This window comes from Crotalus tigris, unplaced genomic scaffold, assembly GCF_016545835.1.
Source record: "Crotalus tigris isolate CLP2741 ecotype Arizona unplaced genomic scaffold, ASM1654583v1 scf7180000021220.622782, whole genome shotgun sequence".
In the NCBI taxonomy this organism is placed as follows: domain Eukaryota; kingdom Metazoa; phylum Chordata; class Lepidosauria; order Squamata; family Viperidae; genus Crotalus; species Crotalus tigris.
In genome coordinates, this window is record NW_024098407.1 from 293,143 (window position 1) to 314,684 (window position 21,542).

A 21,542-nucleotide genomic window follows, 5' to 3' on the forward strand; every position below is an offset into this window, starting at 1 on the left:
CTGGGAGTTGAAGTCCAGGAGTCACGAAGGGGCCAAGGTTGCCTACCCCTGCATTAGGTAAACATGAGTCCCACCCCCTCCCACGCCTTTGAGCCTTATCTAGTCTTTCCCTGATGAATTTGTCAGCCTGGGAAGATTCCTATAAAATGGGCAGAGAACAATAAAGTAGATAGTTTGAACTCTACCCGTCTGGATCTTGTTCTTTGGGCCAATGACCAAACAGAAGTCTCTGAGATGTTCACACAATTACACACATGAGGTCCTTGATGCTCTATGAGTTTTGTTTTCTTGCAGACATTTCATTACCAAACCCCTCCTCCTCCTCCAGCTCCACCAGTGGTAGTAAAGGAGTAGGGTTTGCAAGTACTAGCCCAGGGGTAGGCAACCTTGGCTCTTGTATGACTCGTGGACTTCAGCTCCCAGAATTCCTGAGCCAGCCATGCTGAGGGGAAAGGGAGAGGTTTCCAAGCTGAGTCAAGCTGGCTCAGGAATTCTGGGAGTTGAAGTCCACGAGTCATGAAGGGGCCTAGCCTAGGCCAGGGGTAGGCAACCTTGGCTCTTTTATGACTCGTGGACTTCAACTCCCACAATTCCTGAGCCAGCCCTGCTGAAGGAAAAGGGAGAGGTTTCCAAGCTGAGCCATGCTGGCTCAGGAATTCTGGGAATTGAAGTCCTCGAGTCATGAAGGGGCCATAGTTCCCCCATGCTGGCTCAGGAATTCTGGGAATTGAAGTCCTCGAGTCATGAAGGGGCCAAAGTTTCCCCCATGCTGGCTCAGGAATTCTGGGAGTTGAAGTCCATGAGTCATGAAGGGGCCATAGTTCCCCCATGCTGGCTCAGGAATTCTGGGAGTTGAAGTCCAGCAGTCATAAAAGAGCCAAGGTTGCCTACCCCTGCACCAGCCACTAGCACGGATGAGGTTAGCTAGTTTGGTGATGAAACATCTTTAAGAAAACAATGAAGCTTAGTAGAAACTAATCGTTATTGACTGTCTTTTAAATATAAACCCAGACAACCCGATGTTTACCAAATAATAAGGTGATTATGTAAAAAACAATTAACAAAATGTATTCTTTTAAAAAGAAAACAATCAAGCTTAGACAGTACCAAGGAACTCACAGCTGAATCCTGAGCTACAAATATTCTCTTTTATTAATAATTATTGTTGATTCTTGTCATTGGTATTCTGGAGGTGGCATGCTTTTAAGATGGATAGCCCTTAAAGGACCTCTCCCACATGGATTGAAGCAAATCCAGGTTAATGGATTCACCATACATTGAAGAAGCAACTTCCCCAGGTTAACGATACGCTTGTGAAGAAGTGCTCCTCCTGTTTGTTTTAATCTTTTTTTCCCTCAGGTTTCTTAATTGACCCCTGGTTCTACTGTCTGGGGCAGAAGTGAAAAACTTCTGATTTAATATGGTGGGAAATAGGTAACTCTTAGGAAATAGAACAAGATTATATTCAAATAGATAAAAGGTGTATTTTGGATATACATAGTTTGTCATGAAGTGAGATAAGAGAAATTTTGGTTACCCAAAGACTGATAATTATAAATATCAAAGGTTAAATTGGTATATTGATAAGAAATTAAAAACTGAGTGAAAATCAATAACAGGACATGGATGCTTTATGAAGACTGAATGTAATTAAGATATGTACAAACTAAAAATTTATTGATTAAATGTAATAATGACGTTTTTATTGAGTTGATAGAATTAGAAATGTACTAACTAACCTGAATACGAGACAGTAAACGTTAAGGGGAAAAAGAGAAGAAATATCTGATGCTGTAACCTGAGATTTACACTAAAGATTTTGTTATTGAACTATGGATTAACCCAGTCACCGTGTTGCTTTTTAAATATTCAAATGTAAAATTGGAAAATTAATAAACTATTTTTTAAAAAAAAAATGAAAAACTTTTTCTCTGGATAAACTCCTTATTGGAGCATTTATTCACACACACAGGCACCCACATGCATGCACACACCACCCAAGCCCCTGGAAATACCTTTTTTGGAAACGAACTGGGAGGTGACTCCAACTTCAAAGGCTGCAAAGACTGGCGAGTGGTCGCTGCTCATGATGTCATCCGTACAGCCTGACCAAGAAAAGAAGAGATGCCTTCAACCATGGAGGGAATCTACCCTTCTCCCAAGAGGAAGAGGAGGAGGAGGAGGAGGATGGACCAAGGAACCCCATGGAACTGGGGTGGACAGGAGTTTGGCCAAGGGACTGTCCACAAAGCCTGAAGTAACTCATAGTTGTATGAGAGGGAAGATGAGGAGTTGCTTGCAGATGAAGAGGTCAGTGGTCCAGCTATGACCACATCCAGGGAAGCCCAAAGGGCCACTGTGGTGTGGAACTCACCATAGGAGATGCTGTTGATGTGGGTCTCTGGGTAGGACTTCCAAAGGATGCGGTCACACCAGGAGGGGACATTGGTCCTCACCTGGACAGGGAAAATAAGAGACGTTTTGGATATTGGGTCAAGAGCACTCAACTATATTGGCTGGACCAAATATCTCAGGGGCTGCCCCAAAGAAGAGGGAGTCAAGCTGTTCTCCAAGGCGCCTGAGGGCAGGACGAGAAGCAACGGGTGGAAACTAACCAAAGAAAGAAGCAACCTAGAACTAAGGAGAAACTTCCTGACAGTTAGAACAATTAACCAGTGGGACAACCTGCCTCCAGAAGCGGTAAATACTCCAACACTGGAAGTTTTTAAGAAGTGACTGGACAGCAATTTGTCTGAAATGGTATAGGGTCTCCTGCCTAAGCAGGGGGTTGGACTAGATGACCTCCAAGGTCCCTTCCAACTTTACTATTATCATTATTATTATTAAATGCTTTTAAAAAAAATAATCCAGGCTCTAAAGGTGGAGGAAACAGCCAAGTAAACCTCAGGGAGGTCATGTCAGATCTACAGAGCTTCTTGGAGTCACTCAGAGATGTTTGGAGTCCATTGGTGATACCCAACCCAAGGTAGATGGATGTCCTGCCTTTGGCCAAGACAACAAGACACCTCAAGTGAGCGAACCAGGAGATGGAGGTTTTTCCATTGGTTCCTGGGTCACACTGATGGGTTAGAGCAGTGTTTCTCAACCCTGGCAACTTTAAGATGCGTGGACTTCAACTCCCAGAATTCATCTTTAAGATTTGTGGACTTCAACTCCCAGAATTTCCACTTTAAGACACGTGAACTTCAACTCCCAGAATTTCCATTTTATGATGCATGGACTTCAACTCCCAGAATTTCTACTTTAAGACAGGTGGACTTCAACTCCCACAATTCCACTTTTAAGATGCCTGGACTTCAACTCCCAGAATCCTACTTTAAGACCCGTGGACTTCAACTCCCAGAATTCCACTTTAAGACGCGTGGATTTCAACTCCCAGAATTCCACATTAAGACGGGTGGACTTCAACTCCCAGAATTCAACTTTAAGATGCACTGACTTCAATTTCCACAATTCAAATTTAAGATGCGTGGACGTCAACTCCCACGTGTGCCACATGGAGTGGCTGGAAGAGCTCAACCACAGAAAACGCCCACGGTAGGTCTGGACTCTTTTGATGGCCATTCAATCTGGGTCACCTGCCTAGGGAGCGCACCCCCACAGCTTCTGCCCCTCCCCCTCCCCCTCCCGAACCCCACAAAACCAGCTCCCCCAGGACCGACCAGCTACTTACCCCTGTGGGCTTCTGCTTGTGCCATACGTAGGTATCGCGGGACCCCCGCTCGTAGCGGTAGGTGGGAGGGAAGATGATCTCCTCCTCACCTGGAAGAAGAAGAAGAAGAGGCAAGCCAGAGGTCAGAGGTTGTGCCCCCACCCCAAAGCCCACCTGGCCCCAGTTTTATTGGGGGGGGCTTTGAGCAGGGTGAACAGTCTCTTGTGGGAAGGGTAAAGGGGTGGGGGAGTAAGAGAGCAGCAAGGACCCCACAATAATCCTCCTTCTCCTCCCCTTCCTCTTTGCAAACCCTCCTCCCTTCTAGCACTGATGATGTTCCCTAGTTGGGTCATGAAACGTCTGCAAGAAAACCGCTCAGCTCAGAGAGCCCACAGGAGCCCACAATCCATCCTTCCTTCCTTCCTTCCTTCCTTCCTTCCTTCCTTCCTTCCTTCCTTCCTTCCTTCCTTCCTTCCTTCCTTCCTTCCTTCCTTCCTTCCTTCCAACACTGATAATGTTCCCTAGTTGGGTCATGAAACGTCTGCAAGAAAACCACCCAACTCAGAGAGCCCCAAGGATCCCAGTCAGTCCTTCCTTCCTTCCTTCCTTCCTTCCTTCCTTCCTTCCTTCCTTCCTTCCTTCCTTCCTTCCTTCCTTCCTTCCTTCCTTCCAACACTGATAATGTTCTCTAGTTGGGTCATGAAATGTCTGCAAGAAAACCACCCAGCTCAGAGAGCTCCAAGGACCCACTGTTTTCTTCCTCCTCCTCCTCCTCCTCCTCCTCCCCCCCCTCCTCCTCCCCCTCCTCCCCCTCCTCCTCCCCCCTAGCACTGATAATGTTCCCTAGTTGGATCATTAAATGTCTGCAAGAAAACAATGAAGCTCAAAGAGCCCCAAGGACCCACAGTCCTTCCTCCTCCTCCTCCCCCTTCCCACTTCTAACACTGATGAGGTTCCCTAGTCGGGTCATGAAACGTCTGCAAGAAAACCGCCCAGCTCAGAGAGCGCCAAGGACCCCCACGGCTCAACCCAACCCAGAGATTCTCCTCTGTGGAGGGCCAGGAGGGACCCCTGGGAAGGGACCTGCTGCTCACTGAATCGCAGGAAGATCTTGTGCTTCTCCTTCTCCAGGTTGAGCTGGTCCACTTTCAGCAGGGGCTCAAACTCCTTGCGGTTGATGTAGTTGAGGATCTCCTAATGGGTGGGGGGGGAAGGACACCCGGCTTTTAATCCGTGGGTCAAGTTCAAGGTCGCTTCTCCCAGTTTCAGGAATCCAGCCCGCATTCCATACTGTGATACCGGAGCGGCCCTCTGTGCATGCTCAGGCGCATGACCCCCTCCTTGATTCCGGCCCCGGCACTGCTCTCCCCCACCCCACAAGACTGTCCTCACCTGGATGTCCATGTCCAGGCGGTAGTTGAGGTCCCCGAACCAGAAGAGGTGGGTGAAGCGGAGGGAGATGTCGAAGGAGCTCAGCTGCTTGTCCCCCAGCACCAACAGGCGCAGGATGTCCAGGTAATTCTGGTTCCTCCTGAAAGGCAAAACTGGGTGTCAACGCTGCAAATATTGTATATTCTTGCTTTTGACAATATGTAGAATTGTCTGGTAATGATGGGGTTAATACAGAGCAGAAGGGGGGTTGGGGGTAAAGCCCGGGAAAGAAAGAGGAAGAAAACCTTTGACTTTCATACTAATTGGATAATGTGAAATATGACGGCTAAGTTAGGAACATGCTGATAATTGAACTGCTCAGAGGAAGAGAACTTAGATCCTAGCATCCCTCCGTTGCGCCCGTGCCGACATTTTGTAACAATAAAAGACTTTTAGGAAAATAAATGCCTGGAAGTTCTTTGGAATGTTTCATTAGCCGGAACCACAACACCGGGAGCTCCTGCAGGCCGGCCTTCACAGGCCCTTGCCCCTTCCTACAGGTAGTCCTCAATTTACGATCAGAACTGACCACATTTCTGTTGCTAAGCAAAAGATGGGTGAAGTGAACTTCACCTTGTTTTACGACCTTTTTTCCCATAGTTTTTAAGTGAATCACAGCAGTTGTTAAGCTAGTCAAGGGGGAGGCAACCTGGGCTCCTTTATGACTCGTGGACTCCAACTCCCAGAATTCCTGAGCCAGCAGGGGGGAAACTTTGGCCCCTTCATGACTCATGGACTTCAACTCCCAGAATTCCTGAGCCAGCATGGGGGAACTGTGGCCCCTTCATGACTTGTGGACTTCAACTCCCAGAATTCCTGAGCCAGCCTGGCTCAGCTTGGAAACCTCTCCCTTTCCCCTCAGCATGGCTGGCTCAGGAATTCTGGGAGTTGAAGTCCAGGAGTCATAAAAGAGCCACGGTTGCCTACTCCTGAGCTAGCCACACGGTCGTTAAGTGAATCGGGCTCCCCCCACTGATTTTGCTTGTCACCAGGTTGCAAAAGGGGATCCTGTGACACCCAAGACACAGCAGCGGTCACAGCCTGCATCCGTGCTGTGTTGTGTGAATACACAGCGTTGTGTTTTGGTGCAATGAGGTGACAAGTGCCGGCAGGCTTCCAACCACGATGGGGAGACTCCAGGTCCATTTTTAGGGTGACTCTTCAGCTGTTTTGAACCCTGCTCAAAGAGGCCTCCAAATTCAACCCCGCCAGTGCTGGGGTTTTGGGGTGGGAGAGAAGAGGGGGCTCACCTGGCGGTCTTCTCGTTGCCGGAGGTGAGGTGACAGTTGACGAAGCCAAAGGAGGTGCCATTGAACATGAACGAGACCCCGACGGCCCCTTTGTTGCCTGCGGGACAAATCCGAGAGGATGCGCGTTACTCGTGAGAAAGAGCCAAGCTGCACTGCCCCACGAATTTAATATTGGATCTAATTGGCCTGGCATGTAGATAGATAGATAGATATAGAAGATAATGATAGATAGATAGATAGATAGATAGATAGATAGATAGATAGATAGATAGACAGACAGACAGATATGGATGGAGATAGATGATAGACAGATATAGAAAGATAGATAGACAGACAGACAGACAGATAGATAGACGATGGACAGATAGAGATAGAAGATAATGATAGATAAGATAAGGTAGACAGATAGATATAAAGAATATAATTAGATGAGATAGACAGACAGATAGATATGGATGGAGATAGATGACAGACAGACAGACAGACAGAGATAGATAGATAGATAGATAGATAGATAGATAGATATGGATGGTGATAGATATAGATAGATTAGATAAATAGATAGAGAGAGACAGATTATAGATTGATAGAGGATAGATAATATAGATAGCTAGATATAGACAGACAGACAGACAGGTACACTGATTGATAATTTGTTATCCTAGCTTTATTATTTTTACAAATAATTCAAGGCGGCAAAGATATCCAACGCACCCTTCCTCCTCTTATTTTCCACATAACAACAACCCTGTGAGGTGGGCTGATTTGGGAGAGAGGGACCGGCCCAAAGTCACCCGGCTGGCTTTCGTGGCTAAAGCAGGACTAGAATTCACCGTCTCCCAATTTCCAGCCAGGTGCCTCAACCACCAGGCCAAACTGGCTCTCCTGAAGCTGCTCTGCCTGTGGCAGGACCGCGTCTGTCGTGGTCCTGGTGCTCTGTGCCCCCCTCCCACCCTTCCGACAAGGGGGCGCAGCACGGCCCCTCCCCCCCCCCAGACGGGCTGCTCCTTACCCAGAGTGTTGGCGATGCCGGTTTTCACGCTGGAGGTGCCCACATGGCTGATCCGGTTCTCGTGTTCCAGCTTCACCAGGACGGCTATTTTGATGTTCCAGAGGGACTGCATGGCAATCTGGGAGGGGGGGACGACAACGAGAAGGGGGGTGGGCTTTAATTGGGGCGCAGAAGAGACCCCCGCGGGCTGTGCGTGTGAAGCCACAGCTTCCCCCGTCGAGGGCTTTGCTGGCGTTGCCGCGTCTCTGATGGGTCTCCGTTTGCCACTTTAGCCAGACCCCCGTTGAGACCCCCACCCATCCAGAAAAGATGGCGCATGGGCTGTTCCAAGAGTGGGCTTCACCTCCCCCCCCTCCCCGAGTCCTCTGCCCTGGCAAAACCAGCACCGGGATCAGACAGGCCTTGTTTGTGTAAGCCGTTTTTGTGGCTTTGCAGACTTGCCTCCTGCTCTGCGGGCAGGCAACTCTTAGCTGGTTTTGGAGGAGAAGTACAAATAGTCCTCAATTTACGACTGGTCAGCAAAATTACGACAAAAGGGGACGTATGGGCGCCCTCGGCAACACAGCTGCCTTTTTACAGTACTTAGGACCATTTCAGGGCCACGCGACCTTGTTTTACGACCGTTTTGTGGAAGATCAGCCCTTCGGAGCCATGGGTTTGACGGCTTTAATCTGCTTAATGGTCCTCGCACATCTGACTGTTTGCTTAATGCAGGGGTTCTCAACCTTGGCCACTTTAAGACTTGTGGACTTCAACTCCCAGAATTCCTCAGCCAGCTTTGCTAACCCCTGTCCTTAATGAATGTTGTAAAAAATCCAAGCTGGTCGTGTGGCTGACCCATTTTATGACTTATGACTGTAAGGGACAGGTCCTATTACAGTCATAACTTGAGGACCACCCCCAAAAGAAATAAAAGAACCAAATGCTCCAAGCAGCTGAGACCCCGGAACTCAAGCAGGTCACCTTAATAATCTGCTTTGACCTTTGCAGGGGCTGGACAAGTTAGGTTTAAAGCAGGGTGGTCCGACCTGGCCAACTTTAAGACCGGTGGACTTCAACTCCCAGAATTCCCCAGCTAGCAGGATCCATTAAAGGGGATGCTGGCTGTCAAGTGGCCACATTTTGATCACGGGACCGTGGAGATGCTGTGACGGTCATTAAGGGCGAGGACGTGTTATAAGTCACTTTTTCCCAGTGCTGTTGCAATCCCAAAGGTGCTCATTCCACGAGGCAACTGGACTTTCTTTGTTTTTTTTCTTTGAAGACGTTTCGCTTCTCATCCAGGAAGCTTGTTCTGGTTCTGACTGGATGGTGGGGAATGGAAGGATTTATACTCCTGGCAGAGAGCTGGTCGTTTGCATCCTTTTTAGAGGGTCGTTGAGGCCACTTGGAGCTTTACCTGTGTCCTCAGGGTCACCTGAGTGGTGCAGATGGGTGTGGAGCCTTTTCTTTGAAGACGTTTCGCTTCTCATTCAAGAAGCTTCTTCAGCTTTGACTGGATGGTGGGGAAGGAAGGATTTATACTCCTGGCAGACAGCTGGCCCTTTGCCTTCTTTTAGAGAGTCGTTGAGGCCACCTGGAGGTTTACCTGTGTCTTCAAGGTCACCTGAGTGGTGCAGATGGGTATGGAGCCTCCCATTCCCCACCGTCCAGTCAGAGCTGAAGAAGCTTCTTGGATGATGATGATGATGATAATAATAATAATAATAATAATAATAATAATAATAATAATAATAATAATAATAATGTTGGAAGGGACCTTGGATGATAAAATTAAACTGCTCTGGGACTTCAGAATTCAAACAGACAAGCACCTGCAACATAACACCCCAGACTTAACAATTGTCGATAAGAAAGACAAAAAAGTCTGGATAGTGGACGTGGCAGTGCCTGGAGACAGCAGAATAGAAGAGAAAGAACTGGAGAAGATAACAAAATACAAAGACCTACAAATAGAAATAGAAAGACTGTGACAAAAGCAAACAAGGGTAGTACCAATAGTAATAGGCTCCTTGGGTGCAATTCCAAAACAATTGGAGCACCACTTGAACACCATTGGCATTGACAAATTCCCTATTAGTCAATTGCAAAACGCGGCCTTACTAGGAACTGCTTCCATCCTGCGACGAGATCTGTAATACCATCAAACATCCACATCTGCCTATTCCAGGTCCTGGGTAAGGACTCGATAGGTAGACAAAATGCCAAATCCAGTTTGAACATCTGGCTGACTTTGCGATGATCAATAATAATAAAGTTGGAAGGGACCTTGGAGGTCATCTAGTCCAACCCCCTGCTCAGGCAGGAAACCCTACGCCATTTCGGACAAATGGCTGTCCAGTCTCTTCTTAAAAACTTCCAATGTTGGAGCATTCATCGCTTCTGGAGGCAGGTTGTTCCACTGGTTAATTGTTCTCACTCAAGTTTCTCCTTAGTTCTAGGTTGCTTCTCTCCTTGATCAGTTTCCACCCGTTGCTTCTTGTCCTGCCTTCTGGTGCTTTGGGGAATAGCTTGACTCCCTCTTCTTTGGGGCAGCCCCTGAGACACTGGAACACTGCTATCATGTCCCCCCTCGTCCTTCTCTTCGTTAAACTAGACATCCTCAATTCCAGCAACCGTTCCTCATATGCTTTAGCCTCCAGTCCCCTAATCATATTTGTCGCTCTTCTCTGCACTCTTTCCAGAGTCTCAACATCTTTTTTACATTGTGGTGACCAAAACTGGATGCGTGACCAAGTGTGGATGAGAAGCGAAACGTCTTCAAAGAGAAACAAGAAAGTCCAGTGGCCTCCTTAAAAAATCATCTTTGGGATAATTATGACCTGGATGATTGAGAAGCGTCAGAGTAGACAGTGCTGTCCTTACTTTGAATGGCCACTAAGCGGTTGGTTATAAGTCAAGGACCATCTGTAAATGCCCCCACTGAAGGCAGATTATCACAGACAAACATCCATTAAGCTTCACTCCAGCCTGCGCTGATAATACTGTCGAGCTGGGTGGCGAAACGTCTGCAGGAAAAGGATCCAGCTCAGAGAATGCCAGGACCCCAAAGTCCACCTCTGAGGGACCCACGTTCTCCACCACAGCGGGAACTGTGACGAGGTGGCACAGCAGTGAGAGTGCAGTACTGCAGGCCACTTTAGCTGACTGTGTTCAGCAGGTCAGTGGTTCAAATCTCACCGGCTCAAGGTTGACTCAGCCTTCCATCCTTCCAGGGTAGGTAAAATGAGGACCCAGATTGTTGGGGGCAATGTAATACACACACACACACACACACACACACACACACACATACACATTGCTTACTGGTGTACACCGCTTAGAGAGTGCTTGCACTTAAAGCGGTATATAAGTCTCATAAATAAATAAATAAATAAATAAATAAACTTCTACCCCCTCCCCAAATTAACGTTGTCTGGGAAAGACACAAAACGACGACAGCAGTCAAGACAAACTATCACGATGGATGTGCTTTGCCGGGCTGGGAAGGCAGAGATGGTGAGAAGGTCCAGCTGACCCACGGAGAGACCCTCGGGGAGGGGGGGGGGGAGAAAGAGGGAGCCGGGACCCCCTCCTGCGCACCCACCAGCCGGTACTCAATCTCCGTGAAGTCCTTGAGGACGCCGCGCAGGAAGTCCACCCACTCCTTGTCCCCCATGGAGTTCTCCTGGGTGCCGAAGACGTAGATGTCGTGGGGGATGGAGACAGTCATCTCGTCCAGGGTCTTGCCCAGCCCCTTCGAGGCAAACCAGGAGGTGATGTTCTTGGAGGGGGGGACGCTGCCTGCAGGGGGGGGGAAGGAGAGGCCAGTGAGGAGGGCCCAGATGGGACTGAGCCCCAGGACGAACAAGGGAGCTTCCCGCACCTCTTTGGGCTGCTAAAATCTGCATTGTGAGCCTTGGCAGAGTTGCTTTGGGTAGTGAGATGGGCAGCACATAAATTTAATAGGAAGGAAGGAAGGAAGGAAGGAAGGAAGGAAGGAAGGAAGGAAGGAAGGAAGGATAACAGAATAGCAGAGTTGGAAGGGACCTTGGAGGTCATCTAGTCCAGCCCCCCCACTCAAGCAGGAGAATCTATGCCATCTCAGACAAGTGGCTGTCCAGTCTCTTTTTAAAAGCCTCCAGTGATGGAGAAGGAAGGGATGGATGGAGGGAGGGAGGGAGGGAGGGAGAAAGGAAAGAAGGAAGGGAGGGAGGAAGGGAGAAAGGAAAGAAGGGAGGGAGGGAGGAAGGAAGGAAGAGAGGGAGGGAGGGAGAAAGGAAAGAAGGAAGGGAGGGAGGGAAGAAGGAAGATAGGGAGGGAGAAAGGGAAGAAGGAAGGAAGGGAGGGAGGGAAGAAAGAAGGAAGAGAGGGAGGGAGGGAGAAAGGAAAGAAGGGAGGGAGGGAGGGAAGAAGGAAGGGAGGGAGGGAGGGAAGAAGGAAGTGAGAGAAAAAGAAAGAGGAAGAGAAAGGAAGGAAGGGTAGAAGGAAAGAAGGAAAGAAGAAAGGGAGGGAGGAAGGGAGGGAGGGAAGAAGGAAGGAAGAGAAAGAGGAAAAGAAAGAAGCGAGGGAGGGAAGAAGGAAGGAAGAGAAAGAGGAAAAGAAAGAAGGGAGGGAGGGAAGAAGGAAGGAAGAGAAAGAGGAAAAGAAAGAAGGGAGGGAAGAAGGAAGGAAGAGAAAGAGGAAAAGAAAGAAGGGAGGGAAGAAGGAAGGAAGAGAAAGAGGAAAAGAAAAGAAGGAAGGAAAGAAAGAAAGAAAGAAAGAAAGAAAGAAAGAAAGAAAGAAAGAAAGAAAGATTTCGTGCACCTTTACGCATGGCGTTTTCAAGAAGAGACTGGACAGCCACTTACCCAGAATGGTACAGGGTCTCCTTCCTTAAGCACGGGGCTGGACTAGAAGACCTCCAAGGTCCCCACCAGCCTCGAGATTCTAGGATTCCTATGGCTAAACCTTTTTTCCCACCCAACCCCTCCTGGACCCCCATTTGAAAAGCCCCCCCCCCTTAGAGAGAGCACTGCCTCCCCCCAGACCCCAAACCCTTTCCCTGGGGTGACACTGAAGCGGCTTCGGGCCCTGGCTTTCTGTTCTCCAGTGCTGGGAAATCTCCCGCCCAGCTGCCCTCCCCCATGTCCCCCAAACTCCAGAAGGCCCCCCTCCTCCCTTCCCCGCCCCCCCGCCCCAGGCTCACCCATGTTCCAGGTGCCAATGAAGATGGAGATCATATCTGGCTCATCCTGGTTGGAGTGTCTGTTCTTCATCAGCTGCAATAGCTGGCAGAAGGCCTCTCGCTTCTGGGGGGGGGGGGGAGACAAGGAAGCCCCAGTTAGTGGGGGGGAGGGGGGGCAAAGTCCCCTCAGAGCTGCCCACAGTCGCTTCACAACTGGACCCCCGGCCCAAAAAGCCCCCCCACCCCCACCCTTTGGGCCTTAGACAGAACAGGAGGGCGGAGTGCACAACAATAAAAAAATACGGGTGGTCCTCCATTTATGACCACGGCCCAGGCTAAAATTTCTGCGGCTAAGCAAGAGGTGGGTTTTGCCCCCCTTTTACGACCTTGGCCACAGCCGTTCAGCGAAACGCTGCGGTGGCTAAGTGGGTCAGGCGGCGGCTAAGGGACTTTTGCCCCACTTTGCAACAGCTTTTGCTACCGTCGCTAAGTAAATCACGGCCGTCGTTAAATAAGCAAGACGGTTGCTAAGTGGATCTGGCTTCCCCATCGTGACTTTGAAGGTCGCAAAAAGGGAGCACATCACACACACACACACACACACAGGACACTGCAGGCGTCGTAAATACGAGCCGGTTGCCAAGTGGCCGGATTTTGATCACGGGACCCCATGGGGAGGCTGCAGCGGTTGTTCATTGTGAAAAACGGCACTTTTTTTTTCAGTGCCGTAGTAACTGGACACTAAAGGAGTCATTGTTAAGTCGAGGAGTGTCTGAACGCAGCCAGCCCAAGTCAGGACGGTCGTTAAATGAGGCGCCCAGGTGATCGCCTTGCTCAACAACCTCAATCCCTGTTCTTCCCCCACTGCTGTCGTTAAGGGACTGCGTCATTAAGTGACCACATGGGTGGTTAAGCATGGGGGGGGGGGAGGAAGACCTTGGAAGGCCTACATTTAAAAATATATGAAATTGGGGGGGGGCACCACTGGGCCCCCAAAACATTGCTCGGCGTTTCAGATTTCTCCCAGCTAAAACACCCGTTCTTAAAACTCAGGAGAAAGGATGTTTGTACTAAACATCTTGTCTGAAATGGGGGAGTTGGACTAGATGACCTCCAAGGTCCCTTCCAGCTCTATTCTATTCTAAGAGACTGGACAGCTGTTTGTCTGAAATGGTGCAGGGTTTCCTACCTGAGCAGGGGGCTGGACTAGATGACCTCCAAGGTCCTTTCCAGCTCTATTCTATTCTAAGAGACTGCCCTTTGTCTGAAATGGTATAGGGTTTCCTGCCTGAGCAGGGGGTTGGACTAGATGACCTCCAAGGTCCCTTCCAACATCATCATCATCATCATCATTATTATCATCATCATCATTATCATTAACCAGCCATCCTTTCAGCCAGCGGCACATCTGCTCCCCGTGTGCCTTTGGCAGCGGGTGGCTTCCATGGAGGTCATCCAAACTCACCCTGGCACTGACGAAGACGAAGTCCTTCCGCTGAGTCTTGTCCTTCTCTTTCTCAAAGACGATCCCCAGTTTATTCTGCACCCGCTGGGATTTGATCAGCTGGCGGACTGGGAGGAAGGGAGGGAGGGAGGGTGGGTGGGTGATCAAGAAACACACACAACTCTGCCTTTCCCTTGGACCCATCCCCAGGAGTTCACGCTGCAGGCAGTCCTCGGTTTACAACAATTCGCTTAGTGACCGTTCAAAGTTAAGGGACCGATGACCGTTTTTCATATTTAACAACCGTTGCGGCGTCCACCGTGGTCATGTGATCAAAATTCGGCCGCCTGGCAACCGGCTCGTATTTACGACGGTCGCACTGTTCCTGGGGGGGGGGTGTCACGTGGTCCCCTTTGGCGACCTTCTGACAAGCAAAGTCAACGGGGGGAAGCTGGGTTCGCTTAATGACCGTGTTGCTAATGTCATAGCTGCGGTGATTCAGTTACCAACCGTGGCAAGAACGGTCGTGAAATGGGACAAAACTCACATCGAATATCTCAGACATTTTAGACTCGGTTGCGGTCGTAAGCCGAGGACTACATGAAGTCACGAGAGAGTTAGGGTGGGAAAATCTATCCAGAAGCCAAAGGAGGAGCAGGAGGCAGCCCCCCCCCCCACAAGATGAAGCCCCCCCCCCCAGGACCTTTGCAGGGCTCAGAGAGGAGAGGAAAAAAGGTGAGAATTCGCTCGCTGGTTTCACTCTGAAGGGGAGTAAAGGCCTTCGGTCCGCGGCAGCCATTGGCCTCCTCCCTCTGGGATGGGCAGCTCCCTCGCCAGATGTTCTGGATGCTTCTGAACCTGCTAGGGGTTCAGTCCTCGAGCTGAGCCCCAAAATTCCTGTTGCTGAGCGAGGCAGCTGTGAAGTGAGTTTTGCCCCATTTTACGACCTTCGTTGAAACAGTCGTTAAATGAATCTGGATGGATGGATGGATAGATGACAGAGATAGATAGATAGATAGATGGATAGATATAGATAGATAGATAGATAGATAGATAGATAGATAGATAGAGATGGATAGATAGATATAGAGATAGATAGATAATGGATGGATAGAGATAGATAGAAGATAGATAGATATGGATAGATGGATGGATGGATGGATGGATGGATGGATAGATAGATAGATAGATAGATAGATAGATAGAGATGGATGGACAGAGATAGATAGATAGATAGATAGATAGATAGATGGATGGATAAATAGAGATGGATAGATGACAGACATAGATAGATAGATAGATAGATAGATACATAGAGATGGATAGATAGATATAGAGATAGATAGAGATGGACAGACAGAGATAGATAGATAATGGATGGATAGAGATAGATAGAAGATAGATAGATATGGATAGATGGATGGATGGATGGATGGATGGATGGATAGATAGATAGATATGGATAGATGGATGGATGGATGGATAAATAGATAGATAGATAGATAGATAGATAGATAGATAGATAGATAGATAGAGATGGATAGATGGACAGAGAGATAGAGATATATAGATAGATAGATGGATAGAGATAGCTAGAGAGAGAGAGAGAGAGAGATAGAAAGAGAGAGAGAGATGAATGAATGAATGAATGAATGAATGAACGGATGGATGAATGAATGCCAGTTGCCAAGGTCCTGTATTTTGATCACATGATCCTGGGGATGCTGCAACGGTTGTTAAGTGGGAAAATGGCCACGTTGCTTTTCGTCAGTGCCATAGCAAGTTTGAACAGTCACTAAATATACGGTTGAATGTTGAGGACTTCCTATAGTCGTTTCCGGTCTAGTCTACTGGGGAGAAGCTAGGCTGGACCCCCAGCCCCACCCCCATCCATCCTGCCTTTGTTTCCATTTAGAGCAGTGGTTCTCAACCTTTCTAATGCCGCAACCCCATAATACAGTTCCCCATGTTGTGGTGACCCCCAACCACTTATACATCACCGGGTGCCAGGGGCGTGGCCAAAGAAAAGGGGGAAAAATGGCGGACATCCTTGTTTGGTGACCCCCGTGAAATGGTCGTTCGACCCCAAATGGGGTCCTGACCCACAGGTTGAGAACCGCTGGTTTAGAGGTTGGCAAACCTTGGAAACACAGCCAGGCGTTTCAGAAGGGGGGGGAGCGGGCCGGGCTGTCCGCCGAGGGAGCAGCCCGCATTCGCAGGCCGAAGTGGGGTGGGGGTCTTACTCTTATCGTGGGTGAAGGTGTTCCAGTCCTCCTGGGAGTCCTTCTGCTTCTTGAGGACCACCAGCTTCCCCCCTTCCACATCCACACTCAAGGTGTACTTCTGCGACTTCCCGATTTTGGTGAGATCGCCCAAGGTCAGGTCCAGCTTCACCTGAAAACAGGAAGGGTTGTGAGACACGCTGCGACACGCAAGGCTACATGTGTTGTGGAGCAGAGGACCACCAAGCGAGGGCGGGGAGAGGAACGGATAGAGAAAAGGGAAGTGGGCAGCCACCCTCTGACGCAAAGCAGAGTCACAGGTTTTCTTGAGGAGCAAAAATCTTTAGCTACAGAGACACGTGAGGGTGTGTGAGAAAGACCTTGACGGAGGGAAGCAAAGGGATAACAGTCGGATAAGAGACCGCTTAGCCCTCAGCCGTACAACGGCTGGAGAAAGAGACTCAAGCTGTAAACGAGACAGTGACAGATCTGTACTTTCAAACTTGCACGATTTGTTTAATGTAACCTTACAATAAAATAGAACTAACTCGTCTGGTCGTGTTTCGTGTCTGGCCCACCTGAGAAGGCGGCCTTACAAAGAATGATCCATTTCATCTGCCTTCCTGCAATGGAGATTTCTGGGACTGCAACACCCAGAATTCCAGACCAGCAGGATGGGTTGAACACCTGCAGAGAAGATGTTACCCTCTATCTAAGGCTCCATAAGAGGAACCTGAATTTCTATCCAGATGATTATCATTACTCTGTTGCTTTGCATGTACACTGAGAGCTTCGGCACCGGAAGACAAATTCCTTGGATGCCTCATCACTCTTGGTCAAATAAAGTATTCCACTCCACTCCTCTCCCTTCCATTCATTCCATTGCAATCCAATCAGTTCATTCCAATTCACTCCAATCCACTCCATTCCATTCCAATCTACTCCACTTCACTCCATTCTATTCTATTCCAATCCACTCCACTCCATTCCATTCCACTCCATTCTATTCTATTCCATTCCAATCCACTTTACTCCACTCTATTCTATTCCAATCCAATCCATTCTATTCCAATCCACTCCTTTCCATTCATTCCACTCCTCTCTACTCCACTCCAATACATCCCACTCCATTTTATTCTATTCCAATCCACTCCAATTCATTCCATTCCATTCCAATCCACTCCACTCCATTCCATTCCACTCCATTCTATTCTATTCCAATCCACTCCATTCCATGCCATTCATTCCACTCCACTCCATTCCACTCCATTTCATTCCAATCCACTCCATTCCAATCCACTCCACTCTGTTCCACTCCAGCCTTTGGGTTCCTCAAGAAGACATGTTTAAATATTGCCCCATATTTCACGGGCTCCAGGGTTTAAAAAAAAAAAAAAACAGACTCACATCCAGCCTTACAATCTTCCTCACCTACCTCGAACGTCTGAACCGGGATGCTCTTCGCTTTGCGAAAAGAGGACTGAGTCTGCCCAGGCTGGGAAGTGGAGCTCATGTTCTGAAGAGCTTTGAGGGCCTGCAAGAGATACGACGGCAGTTCGACCCAGGGCTCCACATCAGCCCCCTCAACCCTCATTCCCCAGCCCCCTTTGCTCAGCAGCACCTCAGGCCGTTTGGCCTCCTTTCCTCACCCCCCCCCTCCCAATTCTGCTCCACACAGCACCAGCCTTGTTGTGAACTCTCAAGCATCGTCCGTGTTCAAAATGGACAATGATTAATGTGTGTGTGTGTGTGTGTGTGTGTGTGTGTGTGTATACACCCTCATATGTATGTTTTCTGAGGTTTTCGCGGGTGTTTGTATGTAGGTCTTTGGTTATTTGGGTTTTCTCCCGCGTCAAATTGGAAGTGTCTTGGCGACGTTTCGAAGAAGTCTCATTCGTCATTTTCAGGAGCACGAAGCTGAAAACACCAGCCTGAAGATGACGAATGAGACTTTGTCGAAACGTCGCCAAGACACTTCCAATTTGACGCGGGAGAAAACCCAAATAACCAAAGACCTTATATATATAGTCTCAAGACTATATCTATATATCTAATCACTCTCTCTCTCTCTCTCTCTCTCTCTCTCTCTCTCTCTCTCTCTCTGTGTGTGTGTGTGTGTATGTGTGTGTGTGTATACATGTGTGAAAATCTACAAAAACAAATATATATATCTGTATATATATATATATACCAATAATATGAGTAAAAACACCATTCCTGGGTATATTCATATCACAAAGATTTAAACAAAACACAAACACCAGGAAGAATTCAATACTAGAAAAAAATTAATAAATACCGAGCTTTCCTTGGAAACTACCAACATCAGCAGGGTTCAATGCTAGTCAATGTGAGAAACCTATATAGGATTAATCAGCGCTTGCATCCGGCTCCTGGACCTCGTTACCGGTCCCAGCAGATTGGGCTGTATTCTGAAAGTATCCACAGCACCAATATCCACCCTCTTCCTGCTTCCCTTTCCTGCACATGCATCACTACCCATCCCCTCATCACAAGTTCTTAGGCTAAGCGGAACCTTCCCCTCCCCCTTTGGGTAATATATATATATATATATATATATATATATATATATATATATGTATGTATGTATGTATGTATGTATGTATGTATGTATGTATGTATGTATGTATGTTTGTTTTCTGAGGTTTTCGCGGGTGTTTGTATGTAGGTCTTTGGTTATTCGGGTTTTCTCCCGTGTAAAATTGGAAGTGTCTTGGTGACGTTTCGACGAAGTCCCATTCGTCATCTTCAGGCTGGTGTTTTCGGCTCCATGCTCCTAGAAAGAAGCATGAAGCCGAAAACACCAGCCTGAAGATGACGAATGGGACTTTGTCGAAATGTCGCCAAGACACTTCCAATTTTACGTGGGAGAAAACCCGAATAACCAAAGACCTCCATATATATGTATATGTATGTGTATGTGTAGCAGCCCCAAATAACATCAAGAAAACAGCCAATATGCACCTTTGAGAGCCTAAAGAATTAAGACCATTGAGTGGACCGATGACGAGGTCCAGGAGTCGTGCACAAAAACTGGTCAGTACTATAAAGGAGACTCCCATCGACCTGCTTTAAGCCCTGATGATGTCGGTAGTGCTGACCGACGAAAGCTTGGCATTAGATTAAACGTTTTTAGTTTAAATTTTTTCCTGGTGTTCATTTTTATTTTTTGTATAATATGGCTCTACCCAGGTTTCGAGTTTTTAATGAAATTAGAAACATATATATGTGTATATAATAATAATAATAATAATAATAGTAAAGTTGGAAGGGACCTTGGAGGTCATCTAGTCCAACCCCCTGCTCGGGCAGGAAACCCTACACCATTTCGGACAAATGGCTGTCCAGTCTCTTCTTAAAAACTTCCAGTGTTGGAGCATTTACTGCTTCTGGAGGCAAGCTGTTCCACTGATTAATTGTTCTCACTGTCAGGAAGTTTCTCCTTAGTTCTAGGTTGCTTCTCTCCTTGATTAGTTTCCACCCGTTGCTTCTTGTCCTGCCTTCAGGTGCTTTGGAAAATAGCTTAATTCCCTCTTCTTTATGGCAGCCCCTGAGATATTGGAATACTGCTATCATGTCCCCCCTTGTCCTTCTCTTCGTTAAACTAGACATACCCAATTCTAGCAACCGTTCCTTATATGTTTTAGCCTCCAGTCCCCTAATCATCTTTGTTGCTCTTCTCTGTACTCTTTCTAGAGTCTCAACATCTTTTTTACATCGTGGTGACCAAAACTGGATGCAGTATTCCAAGTGTGGCCTTACCAAGGCATTGAAGAGTGGTATTAATACTTCGCGTGATCTTGATTCTATCCCTCTGTTAATGCAGCCTAGTACTGTGTTGGCCTTTTTGGCAGCTGCCGCACACTGCTGGCTCATATTTAAGTGATTGTCTACTAGGACTCCGAGGTCCCTCTCACAGTTACTACTATTGAGCATGGTGCCACCTATGCTGTACTTGTGCATTTGGTTTTTCTTGCCTAAATGTAGAACCTTGCTTTTTTCACCATTGAATTTCATTTTGTTAGTTAGTGCCCAGTGTTCAAGTCTGTCCAGATCCTTCTGTATCTGAAGCCTGTCTTCTGGAGTGTTGGCTATTCCTGCCAGCTTGGTGTCATCTGCAAATTTGATGAGTTCCCCATCTATCCCTTCATCCAAATCGTTGATGAAGATGTTGAAGAGTACTGGGCCCAGAACAGAGCCCTGGGGCACCCCACTACACACTTCCCTCCATATAGATGCAGTTCCATTGAGGACCACTCGCTGAGTACGGCCGGTCAGCCAGCTACGGATCCATCTGGTGGTGGTTCTGTCTACCCCACATTTTTCTATCTTGTCAAGTAGTAGGTTGTGATCTACTTTATCAAATGCCTTACTGAAGTCCAAGTAAATTATGTCCACAGCATTCCTCTGATCCACTAATTTTGTCACTTGGTCAAAGAATGCAATAAGATTTGTCTGGCATGATCTATTTTTGACAAACCCATGTTGGCTTTTAGTAATGACTTTGTTTGCCTCTAGGTGTTCGTTGATTCGTTGTTTGATTATCTTTTCCAGGATCTTCCCAGGTATTGAGGTCAGGCTGATAGGTCTGTAATTTCCTGGATCCATTTTTTTTCCTTTTTTGAGGATGGGAACTACATCAGCTCTTTTCCAGTCCTCTGGTAGTTCCCCTGTGTTCCAGGATCTTTGAAAAATATAGTTCAGTGGCTCCGATATCACATCTGCCAGTTCCTTGAGAACTCTGGGGTGTAATCCATCTGGTCCTGGCGATTTGAACTCATCTAGGCTGGACAGGTGCTCCCTAACCATTTTCTTGCCTATCTTAACTTGTGTTTCTGTTTTGTTTTTTATGGCACTATTTTTGATAGGTTGGTCTGTTTTTTCCCTTTGTGTAAAGACAGATGCAAAAAATGAGTTAAATAGTTCTGCTTTCTCCCTGTTGCTTGTCACCTTCTTGCCACTTCCACCCACTAATGGACCAATCATTTCCTTCACTTTTTTCTTGTTTTTTACATGTTGAAAGAAGCTTTTTTTGTTATTTTTGACTTTGGTCGCAAGCCTTAGTTCATTTTGAGCCTTGGCTTTCTTCACTTCATCTTTGCAGGCTCGGGCTATTTGCTGATATTCTGACTTAGTTATGTGCCTTTCTTTCCACTTTCTATACTTGTCCTTTTTATCTTTCAATTTGTCAGAGAGTTCTTTATGCAGCCATGCTGGTTTCTTTTGAGAGCTGTTATTTTTCCTCTTTGTTGCTATTGTGCTAGACTGGGCTTTTATTATCTCATTTTTCAAAATTTCCCAAGCTTCTTGAGTTGTTTTCCCCTTGAGGATTCTCATCCATGG

At 47.5% G+C, this 21,542-nt stretch overlaps 1 protein-coding gene across 1 annotated transcript in view; it reads right to left on the minus strand.

Moving 5' to 3' along the window:
- Positions 1 to 21,542, minus strand: part of INPPL1 (inositol polyphosphate phosphatase like 1) — a 76,824-nt gene that overhangs the window by 16,415 nt on the left and 38,867 nt on the right. Inside the window, exons 8-19 of the mRNA XM_039369754.1 lie at positions 17,614 to 17,712; positions 16,200 to 16,350; positions 13,978 to 14,084; positions 12,534 to 12,636; positions 10,953 to 11,149; positions 7,367 to 7,484; positions 6,355 to 6,451; positions 5,066 to 5,204; positions 4,768 to 4,867; positions 3,695 to 3,783; positions 2,375 to 2,456; positions 2,016 to 2,105 (exon numbers count right to left, since the gene is read on the minus strand). Coding sequence (XP_039225688.1) covers positions 2,016 to 2,105; positions 2,375 to 2,456; positions 3,695 to 3,783; positions 4,768 to 4,867; positions 5,066 to 5,204; positions 6,355 to 6,451; positions 7,367 to 7,484; positions 10,953 to 11,149; positions 12,534 to 12,636; positions 13,978 to 14,084; positions 16,200 to 16,350; positions 17,614 to 17,712 — 1,372 coding nt within the window. The remainder of the gene's footprint in view (positions 1 to 2,015; positions 2,106 to 2,374; positions 2,457 to 3,694; positions 3,784 to 4,767; positions 4,868 to 5,065; positions 5,205 to 6,354; positions 6,452 to 7,366; positions 7,485 to 10,952; positions 11,150 to 12,533; positions 12,637 to 13,977; positions 14,085 to 16,199; positions 16,351 to 17,613; positions 17,713 to 21,542) is intronic.